Below are 18,138 nucleotides of genomic sequence, written 5' to 3'. Positions count from 1 at the left end.
ACCTGAGCGGAAGACAAATGCTTAACTGACTGAGCCACCCAGGCGTCCACACGTTTTCAAACATTTAGTTGGTAGAGGAAGTAGGGCCTGGAGTTCAGAATCATAAATGCTAACTTCGCTAGAGAACCTCCTAGATTTTCAACTAGACCATCTGCCGTTTTCTCTGGAGACTTTCCTGGGGTAATTTTCTTTTTCAAGTCCATTTTAAGAGGTTCTGCATTTGCCTTTTCAAAAAATGAGAATAGTTGTACGTTAAAGTCATAAATAAGGAAACACACAGAGTCTCCCCATCTTAATGCTTTAAGTTCTCACCTTATAATTTAATTGTTACTAAAGCCCTCTATTCATGTAGATATGCTGTCTTCCAAATAGGGTAGCAATTGTGCCCTGACCTGCATATTTGCTGTTTGGGAGGATGTCGGGATGCCAAACTGGAAAAGTCCTGTGTTTAATAGATGCTGTGGGTTAGATATGCAGACCTTAAGAAATGTTAAAGGTAAAGCTTGTTATATCGGGAGTGAAGGAGATTTTACCATAAAAAGATGAATTGTATTCCCAAGGCCCTATTTTCTTTTCCAGAAATCTTAGAAATAATATGGCTCTGATTCCCTTGTGACTTCACATCGCAGTCCCCCTGCCACCACCTTCATTATACTAGTTCTTGAGGCTAAGAGTATCATCCACAATCATAAATTACATTATTCTCATCTACCTTCGGATGACCCAGATGCCCCAGCCCTCAAATCCTCCGGGGCCAGGACTGTGTAATGAAGTGCCCTGATGACATTGACAGGAAGGTTTCTCTTGTGTAGGTCACATGTCTCCATCCCGACGGGCACGCGTTATCCCTCTCGAGGGGCTAATGTCCAAGGTAGTGCCAGTGTGAAGCTAGGGTGAAGATTAAGAGCTCTCCTTTTGTGGCGGGCCTACCCAGGATGCTCTGAACTTGAATCATGGCCCTTCCACTTACTAGCCCGGTGGGCCAGTGACCCTCTCCTGTGCTGCTGCTTCTCCTCTCCAAGTAATAAGGGATAGTGAGCTACGTCCCGTGACACTAGAACTAGAGGTCGGATCTCTGTTGGGCATCATGCTTTTCTTCCTATGCAACTTCATTTACACCACTCCTCATCAGTCATGTTTATTGGGTAAGTTTTCTCAGGGCATGTTGTAAATATAGGGAAACGAGGCACAAGTAAGGTACATATGGCCCCCACAGCTTATTAGTGATTAGCTGAACCTCTAATCTGTGTCTCCTCCTTTTTTTTTTTTTTTTTTTACTCTATGGTATGCTTTTCAGCTGCCAGGCACAGGATTGTGTTTTTTGCCTGTGACCTGTGGCAGCTTCTGGAAGGGTCTCGCATCCACTGGGCTCTGCTGACTTGGGGAAGGGCCATGGATTTCCTTCCATCACTGTGGTTGCTTTCACTGCCTTTTGTTTTGTCCACATCGGCTCTCTAGAGACCACTTTCCCCCCTCGGGAATGTTGGTACCGTCTCTTAGTGACATTTGGTAAGACGACTGGAAATTTCTCAGGGAAAGTTGGCCGGCAAGACCCAGGTGGTTGGAGGACCCTCCACTTTCTTGTAGCTTACTCTCCTTGCCAGAGTGACCTTTGTGCCTCAATTTATAAGTGAGTAGGGTAGTGATGAATGACTTGGGGTGTTGAGATAGAGCGCCAGCTGTATGCTGACTAGTGAAGTCAGCCCACCTGTCCCTGAAGAACTCTGGAGTGGGGACAACAACGAACGAGAAGTGTAAACACATGCCGCAGACCACAGTGTGATATGTGCCGTAGCCGAGATTTGCAGGAAGAGCCAGGACCCCGGAAAAGAATCCTCCCGCCTGGGGAGGTTGTGGCAGACTGAGGAGGAGAGCAAGTGACGAGCACTGAGGAGGGAGGCGGTGCTATTCTCGGCCGGAGGGAACAGTTTGTGCACAACTCGGAGACGTGACAGCGTGCGGTATTTTAGGGGACTGGCCCGTCGTCCCACGTGGCAGGGAGTTTCGGATACAGGACGGTCACACGAACTGAGGCCCAGCCACAATACATCGTGAAGGGCTTGGCGAGCTCCGAACAGCGCGTGAGGGTTTCTGACATGATTGGATTTTTGATACCTGTTAAGACAGCACGAGATTCCCCGTCGAGAGTGCCAAGTCCACAGGCCACGGGGTCTTGGCCACAGCCATTATCTCCGGGGACCGTGGTTCTTCATCACTGTTTACTGGATCCTGCCGCTGCCCTTCCCATCTATTTCCAGCAAACCAATGACTCTGTAAACACCTGTTTTCCTTTGGCCGCAGAACACAGCATAGTTTTGTTAGCAGCAGTCGGTCTGCTCGGAAAAAAACACCTTGCTTCTCCAAAGTGCAGTCTTGTTTTCCAGCTTGCCACTGTCCCTGAGAGGCTTCCCGGTGGGGACTCCTTCCTTCAGGTTCCTTCAGCTCTGCTGTGTGCCCAATAACGGAAGCGGCCTCAGCTCTGAACGAGTTTGACTTCATTCTGTTTTTACATCTGTGCTGTCCAGGGGGCTTTATTCTTTTCAATTCTCCAACCAGATTTCGGAATTAGGTCCTGATCAGCAGGTGCTTGTGCGGAAAGCTGGGTTCAGGTGGGAGCTCAGTACTCTGAGGCTTTCTTGGGCACAGGTGGGGTGGCTGGCGTGGTGTAGCCCCTAGTGAGTGCGCCAGGAACTCATTCTTTCTGCCTCACGGTGTGCCACGGTCCTAGCTACACGTCCTCTTCTCCTCTTTGCCAAGCGCTCTCTCTCCACTCTCGTCCTTCAGGATCTTTGGATTTCCTGATTTTCTTTGCCTCATCATTGCCATGTGCTTTCCTGACTCCCACCCCACATCTTCCTCCCTTCCTGCATTCCTGGCCCTTATGTTGTCCACTGGTTGATAAAAGAGCCCTTGCTTGAGCATACCCTCACTCTCCTCTTTTTGTTTTTTTGGTTTTTTTTTAAGATTTTATTTATTTATTTGACAGAGACAGCCAGCGAGAGAGGGAACACAAGCAGGGGGAGTGGGAGAGGTAGAAGCAGGCTTCCAGTGGAGGACCCTGATGCGGGGCTCAATCCCAGAACACCAGGATCACGCCCCGAGCCGAAGGCAGACGCTTAACGACTGCGCCACCCAGGCACCCCGCACTCTCCTCTTCTTAAGCCATGGGTGTTTGATAATGATGCTCCCGTTTTCTGAAGGCCCTGCAGGTGTGGAGCACGGTGTTCAATGGTTTTGCAGCTCTTTTCACCCTTAGAGCAACCCCTGCATCCCTTCTGCTTGGTTATATTTCTATCTTATGGATCAAGAACAGACACATTATAGGCTGCAGGTAGTCAGACCAGGAAGGATGGGCCCAGTAAGGCCAGCGAGCCAGGCATCTCCCGTACATTTAACTCGAGTCTGGGCTCTCGACTTGGCTGTGGACAAACAAATAAATCTCAGCTTTTAAAATTGAGATAGACACACAGAAAAGTACATGAATCATGTGTGTGTAGCTAAGTGACTTCACCAAGAGCACTGAAGAAGCCCCTCTTGTGTCCTCTCCAGTAGCTGAGGGGAACCACCCCTCTGGCTTAACATCGCGGGTGAATTCTGCCCGTGTTTGAAATTCTATAAATCTAATCATTCCATATGCATTCCTTGGTGGCTGGCCTCTTTCTGAATTCAGGCTTGGGAGATATTTATAAATCCTCACTATGTGTTTATAAATTCCCCTTCCTGGTTGATTTTACTTTTCCTGGCTCTTCAATAAGTAGAGAATCGAAGTTTCCTTCTGGGATGTCTTTAACGTCGTCATGATATGCCATCAGCGCGGCCTTTTCTCAACGATACACTTGTGCTTCCTGTAGGTGGGTAACTAATTCCAGACTCTCTTATGCTCCCCTGGTTTTTCCTTGCAGTTGATCCCTCTTTGAAACCCATCCGCCCTTTGTGTCGTTCTGGTTTGTTCATTTGATTAGGCTCTCCAGCCCCGCGGGCGGCACCAGCTTCCTGCGAGGCCCCCTGTGACTGATGTATTAACATCCATGTGCGTTTCCCCTGGGACCCAGAAATGTTCCCAGCTCTGGCAGCAGTTCACTGCTCTGTGAATCAATTTTAAATTGCCTCAGTGTGATGATCACAGACCTCCTGTGTGGTTTAAAGAAGAAGACACCTGGGAGAGAAGTGGGTGTCTTCCAAAAATGCGTGTACAGCTCTTTGTTTGCGCTTTGTGCTTCTGGTTTAATCTGGAACATCTAACTCCGTAACAAGAGGGGTTCCTGTTGAAGCAAGGTAAAATTTTCTTCCCCTAAAAATCCAGAATTGCTGAAAGGGTGCTTGATAGAAAGCTTGCCTCCCTGGAGGCGGCAGGCTTGACTATGGCAGACAGAGAAACGAGCCGTCACGTGCGCCATTATTCTCAAAGCACAGGAAGCTTTAAGAGGCAAGTTCTGTCCCCATGTCAACCACTGTTCTAACCAAATATGTTCCGTTTGATCGTTTCATCAAAACACTCTGGTCATTTCCCCAGCTTTACCTTGTTCGTTTGGCCTTTTCAGACCCAGCTCAGGGTGCCCGATACCTGGGTCACATGATTGCTACTGGACCTTGGAGAATTCTTCTGGAACATGAATAGAGTTAGACTGCAGTTCTTGTGGTCCCATCTTCAAGGGCAACACAATGCTGTTTGAGTCCAACTCCAAATACCCCATAATAAATGGCACAGGTTCCACTAACTCCAATGCGAATGTATTAGAATAATCATGTGGGCTTGATGTGTTACCAAGGACACAAAAGGATTAAAAATAGGGGAGTTAGTGGCTTGTTTGATGTAAGGGCTTTGAGCTATAGTTGTTTTGTATATTTATTTTCTAACACACTCTGTAGGGTTCCCATTATGTGTGCTCAACTACTCAAATTAAGAGTAATGTTAAGGATTTGGTCCAGCTGTATTAGTTATTGGAACCAGTTTGTCAGGAAATAACATACATCTAAGATCGGGTCATTTGGTTGAGAGAAGGGGAAGTTCTTTCTCAAGCCTTCATGTATTTGATATTTTGCTTCCATAGAGTGAAAATAATAGCGTATATTTTCTTCTCAAGTTTAGGGAAGTACGTGGGGTTTATGTGCGAGCAGGTTGGAAACCTGATACCCTGTATCAGTTTTCAATTTTGTGCATGCTAAGTTATTTTGCAAAATTTGAGTTAGCATTGGAATGAAAATTTGAGTTCTGTGTTAATACCCATGGTCTTTAGATCTGTAAATGGCCTGCAAGGTGCCAATGACAACTTCCAGAAAGGGCCCAGATTTATCCCAGAGGGTCACGGAAAGGAGGAAACTCTACATCCTTCATTTGTTATGTATGCAGGCCTATAGAAAAGGCTTCATATTGAGCTTCTAGAATGCCTAGTGATGTTTCAGATAAGAAGAAAGTGAAAGCAGTCGTCTTCAAAGTCCCCTGTGCATAATTCATCCTTTTGGATCTTGGGGGTGGATATTAGCACTTGTATCTTCCACCCTCTAAAGTATCTTTTCTTTGTGCATGTTTTATAATGTTTGTGATCTATTAGTGCTTGGAGTTTAAGTCATTAGATCATAAAGCGTAAAATAGGCTTTAAGATTTTGGGGTGGAAGCAAGAATGTCCTAGGATTAGGTTTGTTCTTACTGAACAGGGGAGGAAAACAATAGCTTAAAGCAACATTAAAAGTTTATTTCTCTCTCCCATAAAAGATACCTGCTGTCAGCAGCCCAGGGCAGGTATCACAGCCCCGTAGTGTCATCCTATCTTTGTATTCTGCTTCCTTCAGCAAGTGATTTCCATCTTCAGAGTCACCTTGTGGCCCCCACAGGCTGGTGCAGCTCTCGTCACCTTGCTCATAGTTAAGGCAGTAGGAAGGAGTAAGAAAAGAGGGCAGGCAGGAACCCTGATGCTCCCCCCTTTTAAAATTCCTTTTCTTTTTTTTTTTTTTTTTTTAAGATTTTATTTATTTATTTGACAGAGACAGCCAGCGAGAGAGGGAACACAAGCAGGGGGAGTGGGAGAGTAAGAAGCAGGCTCCCAGCAGAGGAGCCTGATGCGGGGATCGATCCCAGAATGCCGGGATCACGCCCTGAGCCGAAGGCAGATGCTTAACGACTGCGCCACCCAGGCGCCCCTAAAATTCCTTTTCTTTTAATAAATAAACTTTATTTTTTAGAGCAGTTGGAGGTTCATAGCAAAATTGAGCCAAAAGTACAGAGACCTTCTGTATCCCCCGGGGCCCCTTTCTCTGAAGTTATGAGCTTAGTGCCACCCAGCAGCACATGTATGTTGAGCCGTGTACATCTCAGTGGTGAGACGTGGCGAAGCTGGGGAGAGTAGCCAGGAGTAGCTTTGCTGCCTTAGGTAAAACTGGGGTTCGCGGCCAAGGGAGACAGGGAGATTGTCGAGGGGAAAACTTGAAATCCATCATCAAGCTATTTGATGTAAGAGGATCTTTTATTATTGTCTCTTGATTATGCAAAAGAGTAAATTCAAGCCTGGAACTGGTGCATTTAGAAAACTGTTTTTGTTTGTCAGTGTTGAAATACACTGTTTACTGTGTGAAATTATTACGAGTTCTTAAGGGCTTCATCTGAAGCATAAAAAAATAATCATTTAAAATTATGCTAAGAAATCATACAATTATACAAGGTACATGGAAGGAGGTATTTTATGTTAATTTGGAAGCACAGTTAGCATTTTATATGGGATTTGAAGAATACTTTATGGAATGGTTAGGCACAATTGAAAAATCGTTAAATATTTTAAAAATATAGTTCAATATACCTGTCTTTTGGTACACCCTAGACTTCCGTTATTACGTATTTTAAATTTGCTCCTTCGGTAAATACTTGAGCTTCTGCCAATTTCAAGAGAATCCTAAAGAGACTCGTCCCTTCTTTGTCTTCCTCACGGATGCTGTTGAGGTGATGACCAACTGCTTTATGATAAGTGTTTTCTCTGTCTCCTCTCCAAAAGTGCATACTCCTTCCACGTTACTGCAGACGGTCAGATGCAGCCTGTCCCTTTCCCCCCCGACGCCCTCATCGGACCCGGAATCCCCCGGCACGCGCGCCAGATCAACACCCTGAACCACGGGGAGGTGGTGTGCGCCGTGACCATCAGCAACCCCACGAGACACGTGTACACGGGCGGGAAGGGCTGCGTCAAGGTCTGGGACATCAGCCACCCCGGCAACAAGAGCCCCGTCTCTCAGCTCGACTGTCTGGTGAGCGAACGTGAACTGGCACACGAGGGTAACGTCTCCCTGGAGACTCAATGAGGAAATGGCTGTTTGGGCCTGGGTTTTATTCCCATTATGAGGAAATGGAAGCCCTTTCTGTTTCCTGTGTTAGCTATTTAGCTCCCCCACCCCTCTCCCTGAAATGCGAAAGTTTCATTTGTTGCTCTTTCGGTGGTTAAATCCCAGAGTTGATGGATTTCTTTTAAAAAATATTCTACAGTAGTTTACAGAAGCTGTCCTTGTTTGAATGTGTATTCAAAAGGGGGTTTCCCATTTAATGGATGAAAGCACAGCGAGGCCTGGACTCTGAGCCCTGCAATCCACTCAACTTTTAATTTCCCTGCAGCCTTCGGATAAATATTGAATAGTAAACATTTGATAATGTGGCATAAAAAAGTATTCTGAACAGGGTCTGTGTTTTCAGGGAGAACCTGGGAGGGCTGGCTGGGTTTTATTACCTTGACTTCAGGGAAGGTTAATGGATCACACTGCAAGAACACGGGGCAGCCGCCAACGAAACAGGAATGGTGAGAACGCTTTCCCGGAGCACCCTAATCCCGGGCTCCCGGAGTAGGAGAATACCGGTTTGCATTTTTCAGGATCATAGAACGTGTTGGGACATGCTCCGATCTCTATAAACTGTGACCCCGGAATTTACAGCCCACATACCACTGGCCTTAAGCAGAATCAGGGCCACCCTGCCCCTGATACGGGGCCTGCCTGCACTTTGCCGTGGTGGGTGGTGCGGCTTACCCACCGCCTGCCTAGCCGCCACCGAGGATTCCGGAGCCAGAGGTTTCAAAAAGAACAGCAGTGTTTTTGAGATACAAAAGCCTTTTTTTGAGTAGTTATTGATTTACTTTTTAATCAGATAACTTTAAAAAATCTCCATTAATGAAATTTCAACATGTTCCAGCATAGGCTGACATTCTTTACTTGTAGGAGTATTTTGTGATAATAGCCCATGGTCAAAGCATAGCGAAAACTTCAGTGCTATCTATTTGGGTTGAAGGATAGCAGTTATTTTTTTCAGGGAAGGGAGGGTCATTTTAGATCCACCTTCCTTCTTTTTTTTTTTTTTTTTTTTTAAGAGGTGGAGGTAGGGGCAGAGGGTGAGGGAAGGAGAGAGAGAGCATCTTCAGCAGGCTCCACGCCCAGCACGGGGCCTGATGCAGGGCTCGATCCCAGGACCCTGATCTCACGACCTGAGCAGAAATCAAGAGTCGGACACTTAACTGACTGAGCCACCAAGGTGCCCCTCCCACCTTCCTTTTTTAGTATGTGCTGGTTTTGATAGGTGCCCTCTTTTATCAGTGTCTTTGGACTGAGAGGCTTGAACATGGCAGCAGCCGTGTTCCCCCTCGAGGGAGCAGCTCCGTTAAAGTCCTGATAAGGATCCACGTGGCTAATGAAGAGTCAGCACAAGCCTTAGGTAGAGATTTAAGAGTAGTGAAAACCAGAACGTGGGCAGCAGGTCTGCACTTTCCAAACAGTAAATAAGGGAGGGGTGATGAGGTCAGAGATGTGTAAACTAGCTTTGAAAAGTGGTTTCTTCACAGAGAAGTACTTGTGCACCTTCCTCGAATCCACTGATCACCTGGGTTCTCTCTACTCATCCGGAAACTGGATGTCAGGAAAAGTTCCATCGAAGTGTTTGCACGTGCCCAAGCGGGGCTCTGTTTGTTTTGTTGACTATTTCCAAGGGGAAAGTTACAGTTGGATCCCAGTCTTCGCTACAGATCTCTTGCTTTGCTGGTGTCCACGATACACCACTGTTTCAAGTCAAAAACCGAGATCGCAGTGAGAGAGTATGGTATTGTTTCTGCTTGGTCATGCATCGTAGCAATTGAATTATGTTTATTTCACAGAACAGGGATAACTACATCCGTTCCTGCAAATTGCTCCCTGATGGTTGTACCCTCATTGTGGGAGGAGAGGCCAGTACTCTGTCCATCTGGGACCTGGCGGCTCCGACCCCACGCATCAAGGCAGAGCTGACGTCCTCGGCCCCCGCCTGCTACGCCCTGGCCATCAGCCCCGACTCCAAGGTCTGCTTCTCGTGCTGCAGTGACGGTAACATCGCCGTCTGGGACCTGCACAACCAGACGCTGGTGAGGTGAGCAGATGTGGTTTTCCGGGGTGGGGGTTCCCTCCTTGGGTACCTGGGCCTGAAGGCCTCCTGTCCCCTCTGCTTCTCGGGCTGCACCCAGGCTCTCAGCCCATGTGAAGAGCCTCCTGTGTGCTGGCTTGGAGCTCTAGGTGTTGGGAGTGTGAAGACAAAACTGTGACAGTGCCCTCTGGGGAGCTCACAGCCTTGCTGCCATGCTCGGTGTCCCCACACTTTCTGTTTACCTCCCCAACATCCCCATTCTTCAGCCACTTACAGATGCCAGACTTGTTCAAAAAATATTCCTGACTTTTGCCAACGGGCAGCATACATACCACGGATTACATGGCGGTACAGAGGGTCCTTAATACTAGGTGTTTTTGGCTTTGGCTAGAACCTTGTTTGTGCAAACAGGAGCCAAGTGATAAAGGATAACAGAAAATTAACAAAAGGACATCAGAAGAGTAGATTCCACAGGCGCCTGGGTGGCTCAGCTGGCTAAGCATCTGCTTTCGGCTCAGGTCATGATCCCAGGTCCTAGGATTGAGCCCCCATGGTGGGCTCCCTGCTCAGTGGGGAGTCTGCTTCTCCCTCTGCCTCTACCTGCTGCTCACCCTGCTTGGGAGCACACACTCTCTCTCTGTCAAATAAATAAATAGTAAAAAAGAGAGAGAGAGAGATTCCATGAACTTCACCCACAAAATGATTTTAAAATATACATGTTTCTCAATTACTAAAGCAGTGCTGTCCAGGGGTCATTCCACCCAGGAATCTGTCCTCTTAACTGTGGTGACAGCTGCAGTCCTGCCACCTCTGCGTCTCTCCTTGGGTCTGGCCAGCTCCTTCCCTCCACTGAAGTCCGGGTTCACACCAGAGATGTTACAGAAAAGTCTTTACAAAGGGAAGCACTAGTTAGACATTCCAGGTAAACCTGGCATGTGTTCCGCTTTTTTGTTCCATATTTTCTCTTTGCTCAGAAATGCTCTTTGTTTATGGCATGGTGTTGGACTGGTGGATTATTTAGCAGGGCTCCTCTGATGCTTTGGGTCCATGTGCCAGAGCGAAGGGATGGACTTTAGAAGTCATGATAGCAGCTTAGTCTCCCTCCAAACCTCCTCCATAGGAATCCGGTGTCACCGAGCCGGGCTCTGTTCCTGCGTGTAAGTGACGTTGTGGCTGTTATTTTTCTCTTGCCATGCGCTGGGCAGCTCAGAATGAGTAGAATGGACACACGTAGCTGGAGCTGACAGCCCCTTCAAATTTTTAGCCTAGCTAGTGTTTGCTGTTTTATTTTTTTGATTTCTTCTTTAAAAACTCAATAAATAGCACTTTCAAACTTTTAATGCTAAGGCTTTTCAAATATTAATCCATTTAATCCTTATAACATCTGCACTGCTATTATCCCAATTTTCCAGGCAAGGAACCTGAGGCACAGAAAGGTTAAGTCTGCTTGCCTGGCTCACACAGTCGGGTGTGGGGGAGAGAAGATGGGGTGCAGGCATGCTGTTCTCATGTCTGTGCTCTGAACCCCTGCTCTGTGTCGGCCCCCGGGAGTAAACACCTGCTGGATATAATGGGGTCATGCTTTATGGATGTCTTGCTCGGTTTGAGTTGGCCACATGAGTCTAATGGCTACTCTGTGTGAGAGGGTGGCCTGGAGTCCGCTGAGTCTCTTAGTGTCTGCCGAGACCCAGCACGGTCTGAAGCTGCCTTCTGGGAGCCTGAGAGTAGCACCAAGATTTGTGGGCGGAGGGTTGGAGGAGCACCCACTAGGCGCCTGAGGTCCGTGGAGAAAGGCGTTTGTAGTCAAGGAGTAAAAGTATTTCCTGAGTTCTAGAGAAGGCAGAGGGTGAAATGCAGATTGGTCTTTGGGTTTCCAGAGCAGTTTGAGGGGAGGAATAGCAGAACTTTCAGAAGATGTATCTGGGACTTCAGTGGTCCTGCATGACCTGTGGGGGTCTTGGAGGAAAGTGGGGCTGGTTGGGGTACATACGCATGGGACAGGGTGGGGACGGTCGGGTGTGCACGGGGAGAGGACTAAGCTGTTCCTTCAGAACAGCTTTTGGGGGCACGGTTTTTGAAGTGATCATTCTTATCTTGTCTCAGAATTCGTGGCAACTGGTGCTTTTGTCTTGTCTTCCACACTCTTTAAATTCTAAGCTCAGTTTATATATAAGTGGGAACAGTGAGGTGAGGGGAACCTAGAGGAAGGACAGACATAGAAACTTTGGGTGTTGAAATTCCCAAGCCACTCTGATGCATCCCACCTGGTTCACCGTAGTGATTGGGCCTGTTCTGGTCACGTCCCCGCTGGCTCCCTCTTGCATGCAAAACCGGGTCCGGATCCACAGATCACCAACCCCACGGTGGCTCACCGTGGCCTCTCCCCCAGCAAACCCCCCCCCCCCCCCACACCCTTTGGCTCTGCATATCCCTGTTGGGTGATTGTTCTTGGTAGTGTTTTTTGACGGAAGCACAAGACTTCCCTTTAAGAGAACAACCTTGCACTCAGCTTCAAAGCAGAGTCCCTGCTAAGGTGCCCGTGGGTCAGGTTATCAATTAGCTTTGTCTCATGCTGGCCCCTGAGTCAGGAGGCCAGCATGACCCTTTGTCTCTGGGAGTCCAGATTTCCTAATGCAGGGCTTTTTCTAATACAGAAAGCAAGGTTGAGTAACTATGTGAGCTCATGCTTTGTTGTCATGAAGGGCATTGCTGTGAGGATTCACTCATGGAAAAGTAAGTGCTTCTGGACCCCGAGCTCGTAATGTAGTGATGCAGGCCTACATCTTTCTTTACCGAATACACTCGGGAGTCCGTGTGTTTGTCCTTTTTTTTTTTTTTTTTTTCTTTAACACTCAAACACTTTTCCAGACCTGGGAGGAATTTTCCCTTCCAGACGGATTTGTAAGAAGAGCCATAAGAGCGTATTTAAGTTCTCCCGTGTGATGACCTAAAATGGCATTCCACGTCTTTAGCACTTGGACCTCGAAAAAAGCTAAGGAAAATCTGCAGGTGCTGCCTCCTGCTCAGGGGAGGGTTAGTGTGATGTTGCACATCGGCACTCTGAAGAGATCACACACACACACCGAGTCCAAAACCAACAACACAACAGTGTTTACCTTGAGCTCTGGCAGGAAATCAGTATTCAATCTGGTTTGTTTTATCAGGCAATTCCAGGGCCACACAGACGGGGCCAGCTGTATTGACATTTCTAACGACGGCACCAAGCTCTGGACGGGCGGCCTGGACAACACGGTCAGGTCCTGGGACCTGCGCGAGGGGCGGCAGCTGCAGCAGCACGACTTCACCTCACAGGTGACGGGCTCCCCACCCCCACCCAGGAGTCCAACGTGGTCCATGTGTGGCATCCTTCTCCCTCCCTCACACCCCACTGTAGCAAGAACAAGACAGACCAGCCTTAACTTTGAGACACCGATTTAAAACAAACAGAAACCCCCACGGACACACAAGCAATGTCCCCGAAATGCTTAGAGTGGCTTCTAAAACCCTGTCGGTTAAGACCTGTTAGTTTCATGTATGTACGAGTTCACCGAAGGAACTCATTCAGTAAAGAACCGACAGTCTGACCTTTTGTAACACATTCCCACCGTCCAGTGTGGGGGTGAGAGATGATTAGTTGATTCACATATAAAGAGAGCTTGAAAAACAGGCAGAGTTACCATGAGGAGTCGAGAAAAATCACAACAGCTCTGACAGTTAATTCATTTCCCTTGCATCGGGGAGCTTAAAAAATTGGGGCGGCATCTCCGCGGAAGCCCATTTTATTATTCATCCCTGGGAGAATGGACTCGTGGCTGACTCGACTGATGGAGGTTAGAAATGGTATGAAACGGCCACTTTGTGGGCTGTGGAGCTCAGTGAGACGTGGAGCCTCTGAATCCAGACTTGTTTTGGGAAAGACGGTGCCATTTGAAGTGTCTTCTGTGGGTGGAATTGTCCTTTTGATCATTCCTTGTGTACAGCTGTGCATATTACTCAATTTCATGTCCCCGTTAATCTCCTGTGGGGTTCTTTATAGTCTTCCTCAGTCCAGCCCTTTTCCCAGTACGAGTTAGGGTACTGTTTTCAAGGTCTGTCTTTAAAAAAAAAAAAAAAAAAATTCTTACGGAAAATTTCAAATACACACGAGTGCAGAGAATGTCTTAGCATATATGGACGTACAGAGGAGTGTCCACTAAACCCCACTTGCCCGTCACCCAGCTTTGCGGTTGCGAACCCACAGCTTGTCCCCTGTATCATCCCTGCCCCCGAACACTGGATTCTTTTAAGTAAATCGTATCATTTCATCACAAGCATCTCAGTTAGTATCTGCAAAAGACAAAGCCCACAATAAAACACATACACACAGATGTCGTTATTATGAAGAATAATTTCTTAGGGCGCCTGGCTGGCTCAGTCAGTAGAACACGCAGCTCTTGATCTCGGGGTCATGAGTTCGAGCCCCACATTGGGGGTAGAGATGACTTAAAGAAGTAAACTTAAAAAATTATTAAGATAATGTCGTCACATGTGATGTACATATTCCAGACTTTCTGATTGTTTCCATAGAGGTGTTCAACACTCGGCTGGTCTGCATTGGGTGTCATGTCCTGTGGACTCTACTGCAGTGTGGAGTTTGCTGATGACATCCCCCTCTTCTTGCTGTTTTACCCCCGTTTCTTGTTGTCATTTCACTTCTCAGTTTATTGGGCAAAATCACTGGCGAGCCTCTCCTGCTTCTTACAGATATTCTCCCTCGGATACTGCCCGACCGGGGAGTGGCTGGCTGTGGGCATGGAGAGTAGCAATGTGGAAGTTCTTCACGTAAATAAGCCTGACAAGTACCAGCTGCACCTCCATGAGAGCTGCGTGCTATCTCTAAAATTTGCTTATTGTGGTGAGTGGAGCTGAAAGGAAACTGGAGGGCGCCAATGGCCTCAATGGAAAATACTTCCAAAAAAAAAAAAATACAGTAGAGATCCTGTCTGGAAAAAACGTTCTCTGAGCAGCTGGATGCAGTAATTCTATTGTCTTAGTATGTCCCTCAGAGCATAGTGATGTCCGTTTCAGCCTGTTTTCCTAATGTGAGAAAAGTCAGCAGGGGATGCAGTTGCCTAATACAAGGTTTTGATACAGGTTTTTGTTTTTGTTTTTGTTTTTTTTAGCAGGTTAGTCTGGGGCAGAGGTGGAAGGCAATTAGTTACCATTCTGAAGGGGGACAGGATTTATAGAAGCTTGGGGCAGCCACATTTTAAATCCTTACGGACTGAGCAGGATAGGACTCAGCTTGCCCCACACTGTTACACTCTGCGGTGAAGACGAAGAGAGAGGAAGTTCACGTGGAGTCAAATACTTATTCTCGGGACGGATGGAGGGATGAGTAGCTGTTAGTCACTGAGCACATTCTGTGTCCCATAGTTCATGTCTGGCATTTTACTTAAGTTCATCATGTAATCCTTCCTAGTCTTATTTCATCATGAGGAAACAGGCTAAGAGGACAGCAGCTTCATCGATTCACTATTTGAGGACCCGCTGTGTGCTGGTGTGATGCTGTCCGAAGTGTATACGGTGGCTCGTGGGGCTGACACGGTCCCTGCCACTGCTTAGACAAAACCCAAGACCACAGATGGTTCACAGTGGAGCCCTGATTTAAAACCTGCTCTCTCTACTCCCATCCTAGCCCAAGCTCTTGGCCATGATAGTTCATGATTAGAAATGCTCTGGGGGCGCCTGGGTGGCTCAGATGGTTGAGCGTCTGCCTTCGGCTCGGGTCATGATCTCCAGGTCCTGGGATCGAGCCCCATGTCGGGCTCCCAGCTCAGCAGGGAGCCTGGTTCTCCCTCTCTCTCTCCCTCTCCACCTGCTTGTGCTCTCTCTGTCCCTGTCTCTCTCTCAAATGAGTAAATAAAATCTTTAAAAAAAAAAAAAAAAGGAAAGAAATACTCTGAGTATGATGAAGTCCAGGTTGCCAGGTTGCTAACAGTATAGGAGGAATTTTAATCTTGTTCGCCTCCATGTTCCTTTGCTAACTCTAGGTAAATGGTTTGTGAGTACTGGCAAAGACAACCTCCTCAATGCTTGGCGGACCCCCTATGGAGCCAGTATATTCCAGGTAAGTCAGTGTCCTTCCCTAGAATGACCGTTTGATCGGGGCATTCACCATGACTCCAGAAGTGAAGGTGCCTCCGGAAGGAGCAGGGCCCCTGAGCATCTCCGTTCACATTAAACCTGCGCCCATTGTTTTCTCTTCCAGTCCAAAGAGTCCTCGTCTGTGCTCAGCTGTGACGTCTCTGTGGATGATAAGTACATAGTCACTGGCTCAGGGGACAAGAAGGCTACGGTCTATGAAGTCATCTACTGAAAACATGATGTGGTTTAACGTTTATAGTTGAATCGGGCCAAAATGTTTTGAATTTGTAGAAATAGAAAAATTGTAACTTTAAAAGGAAAAACAAACAAACAAACATGAAAACCTGTTTCCAAACCTTGACACAAAACTACTTTGAGTCTACAAAGAGGAGGCGACGAGTCCCATCAGCTGAAGGTCACCTATCTACTTAGACCAAACGGAGCACCGAGGCAGAGTGGACAGAGGGGCCGAGGGCTGAGGCAGAGCCTGTTCTTTCCTGTCTGTGTGATCTGCCAAGATTACCTTCCTGTTCCTTGCAGTCCCCCTCACGTTCTGTGCTTGGTAGGGCAGTGGTGTCTCCAATGAACTTGTTTCCTGGTTTTGCATCTTGTGAAATGTTTTTTTGTATTTTTGTTGAAGGTTAAACATTTGTATAAATTGTAAATATATTTGGTTTATTACAGTAAAGGCTTTAGTACCAATAAGTGGTTTTCCTTTTCCTTCTTTGTTGTTTTTATCAAAGCTTCGGGATCGTTTGTGTGGGTTTTATAAGCAAAGTCCACACATTTGCAGAGGAAGTTTAAACATGCACTTTTGAATTTGCAGATAGATTTGGTTGTGGACTCGCACTGCACTAGAACCTAGTCCACGCTTCTGAGTTACTGCGGACTCAAGACTAGGAATAGTCAGAACTCGAAGGTTTATTAAGGACACTCTTATTTGGGAAGCTAAAGTAACTTCATCAAGATTCATGTTTTTTTAAAGATACTCTTGTGATTGGAGGTCCCAAATTGAAGCTCTGCTTTTTCTTGGTGACTCGCTGGGAGACAGACCATTCTCTTCTCGAAGATAGTCCAGCATCTTCAAATCATTATTGTCTCCCTTGGCAAGCATCACATCTCAAGACATGTGGGTGACTTGTGTTTAGTGTTAAGACTGATGATGTTCACAAAGCTGTGGGATTCATTAACCTGTAAAGGAAAGGTGGGCTGCCAGCTGGTTTTGTCTCGTTAATACTTAATCTGTCATATGGGTCGACCTGAACCAGTCACGCCCAGCACTGAGCCCCGTTCTTCTCATTAAGGCTTTCCCTGCAGCTTCTAGCCATTGCGATCTCTCATTAGTCTGGTCTTCCTCTTGGTGGACCAGCTTTTATTAATTTGATTAGATGAAACCCGTAACCCTAGGCTTTAATAAGTTGACCGTGCATGTTTCCTCCTGAAAAGACTATACGACTCATTTCTTTGTATATCTATTATTTACTGTTATATTTTAGAAAAGAATGGTTAATATTTTTAAACCAGGTTTCCTGGCTATTTAAAAATAGCACCTAAGGAATTTTTAATGTTCTTGTTTTCTTAGGATCCAGCAAGTTGTTGGCAGTTTGTCTTAATATTTTTCATTTGTTATCCAGACCTTCTCGTTTTTATACATTTAACATTATTTTGTTTGCTTTTTGCCAAAATAATATTTGTTTATGCAGAGAGTTTGTTAAATATTTTCTCTTCTCATTAAGTGAACAGCAAAGCCCTAATTACTAAGGCTGATTTCTCTCTCATCCCTTGTATAATGAAGTACGTTTCTATACTACAGACTCTGATGGCTTATTAATGCACTATTTATCTTTTCCATTGCCTCTTCTTTCCTGCCTGCCTCCCTTATTTTCTTTAATAGAAGGGAAGAAGTTACATTTCTACAACAGAGACCGACCAGTACAGTGGCTTAGAGACAACGGGTTTGTGTCTCCCCTTAGAGACCCAGGCCAGCAGTGTAGCTCCGTGTTTTTGTGCTTGCTTCCCTTGCCCCCACTTCCAGCCAGCAGTGGGGAAATGGAAAGTCCAAGGAAACAGATGTCCTTGCAAGCAGGACTAAAGAATCTGGTCATTATTTCTATTGGTTGGGACTTAATCACGTGGGAGACTGGGAAGTGGGGTCTCTTGCTTGCTGTGCAGCTGTGTGCCCATCAAGGAGAAGGGGGCACATTTGAAAGGACTCTGGGTTAAAGAAATACTCCTGCGGTCTGTTGGTGCATTTTTTCCTTCCATGCTTTCTTGTTTCCCAAGCTTCTGACATTCTTTCTCTAATGAGATTTTCTGAGGGTCTAGACCAGCTCATCGACTATCTTGAATCTGATGAAACCACTTCATTTACTAGTGTGATGTTGGAAGAGACATTCTAGAGCTAGTCCTAGTCCTCTCCTCAGGGTGTTTGGAATCGTGGGGAATTGCCGAGACAATTGCTTCCCTACTCATAAAATGGGAATGATACCATAGTCCTGCCTGCTTCTCCCAGTCCTGGGAATCAGAAGCAGGTATGTGGGGGCGCCTGGGTGGCTCAGTCGTTAAGCATCTGCCTTCGGCTCAGGGCGTGATCCCAGAGTCCTAGGATCGAGCTCTGCATCGGGCTCCCTGCTCCGCTGGGAGCCTGCTTCTTC

The 18,138-nt window shown here is 46.7% G+C and overlaps 1 protein-coding gene across 5 annotated transcripts in view; it reads left to right on the top strand.

The window, feature by feature from the left end:
* TLE1 (TLE family member 1, transcriptional corepressor) overlaps window positions 1-16,189 on the top strand; it is an 84,907-nt gene extending 68,718 nt beyond the window's left edge. For all 5 annotated transcript variants that reach the window (XM_045780993.2, XM_045780992.2, XM_045780990.2 and 2 more), the window contains 6 exons: window positions 6,984-7,233; window positions 9,117-9,364; window positions 12,523-12,670; window positions 14,102-14,252; window positions 15,391-15,467; window positions 15,609-16,189. In XM_045780993.2, coding sequence (XP_045636949.2) covers window positions 6,984-7,233; window positions 9,117-9,364; window positions 12,523-12,670; window positions 14,102-14,252; window positions 15,391-15,467; window positions 15,609-15,716 — 982 coding nt within the window. In that variant the 3' untranslated portion in view covers window positions 15,717-16,189. The remainder of the gene's footprint in view (window positions 1-6,983; window positions 7,234-9,116; window positions 9,365-12,522; window positions 12,671-14,101; window positions 14,253-15,390; window positions 15,468-15,608) is intronic.
* Window positions 16,190-18,138: the final 1,949 nt, after the last annotated feature.

This window comes from Ursus americanus, chromosome 34 (assembly GCF_024610735.1).
Source record: "Ursus americanus isolate L20-20 chromosome 34, mUrsAme1.1.p, whole genome shotgun sequence".
NCBI classification, from domain to species: Eukaryota; Metazoa; Chordata; class Mammalia; order Carnivora; family Ursidae; genus Ursus; species Ursus americanus.
Note: the sequence above shows the minus strand (reverse complement) of the source record. Positions and strands in the feature narration are given on the sequence as shown.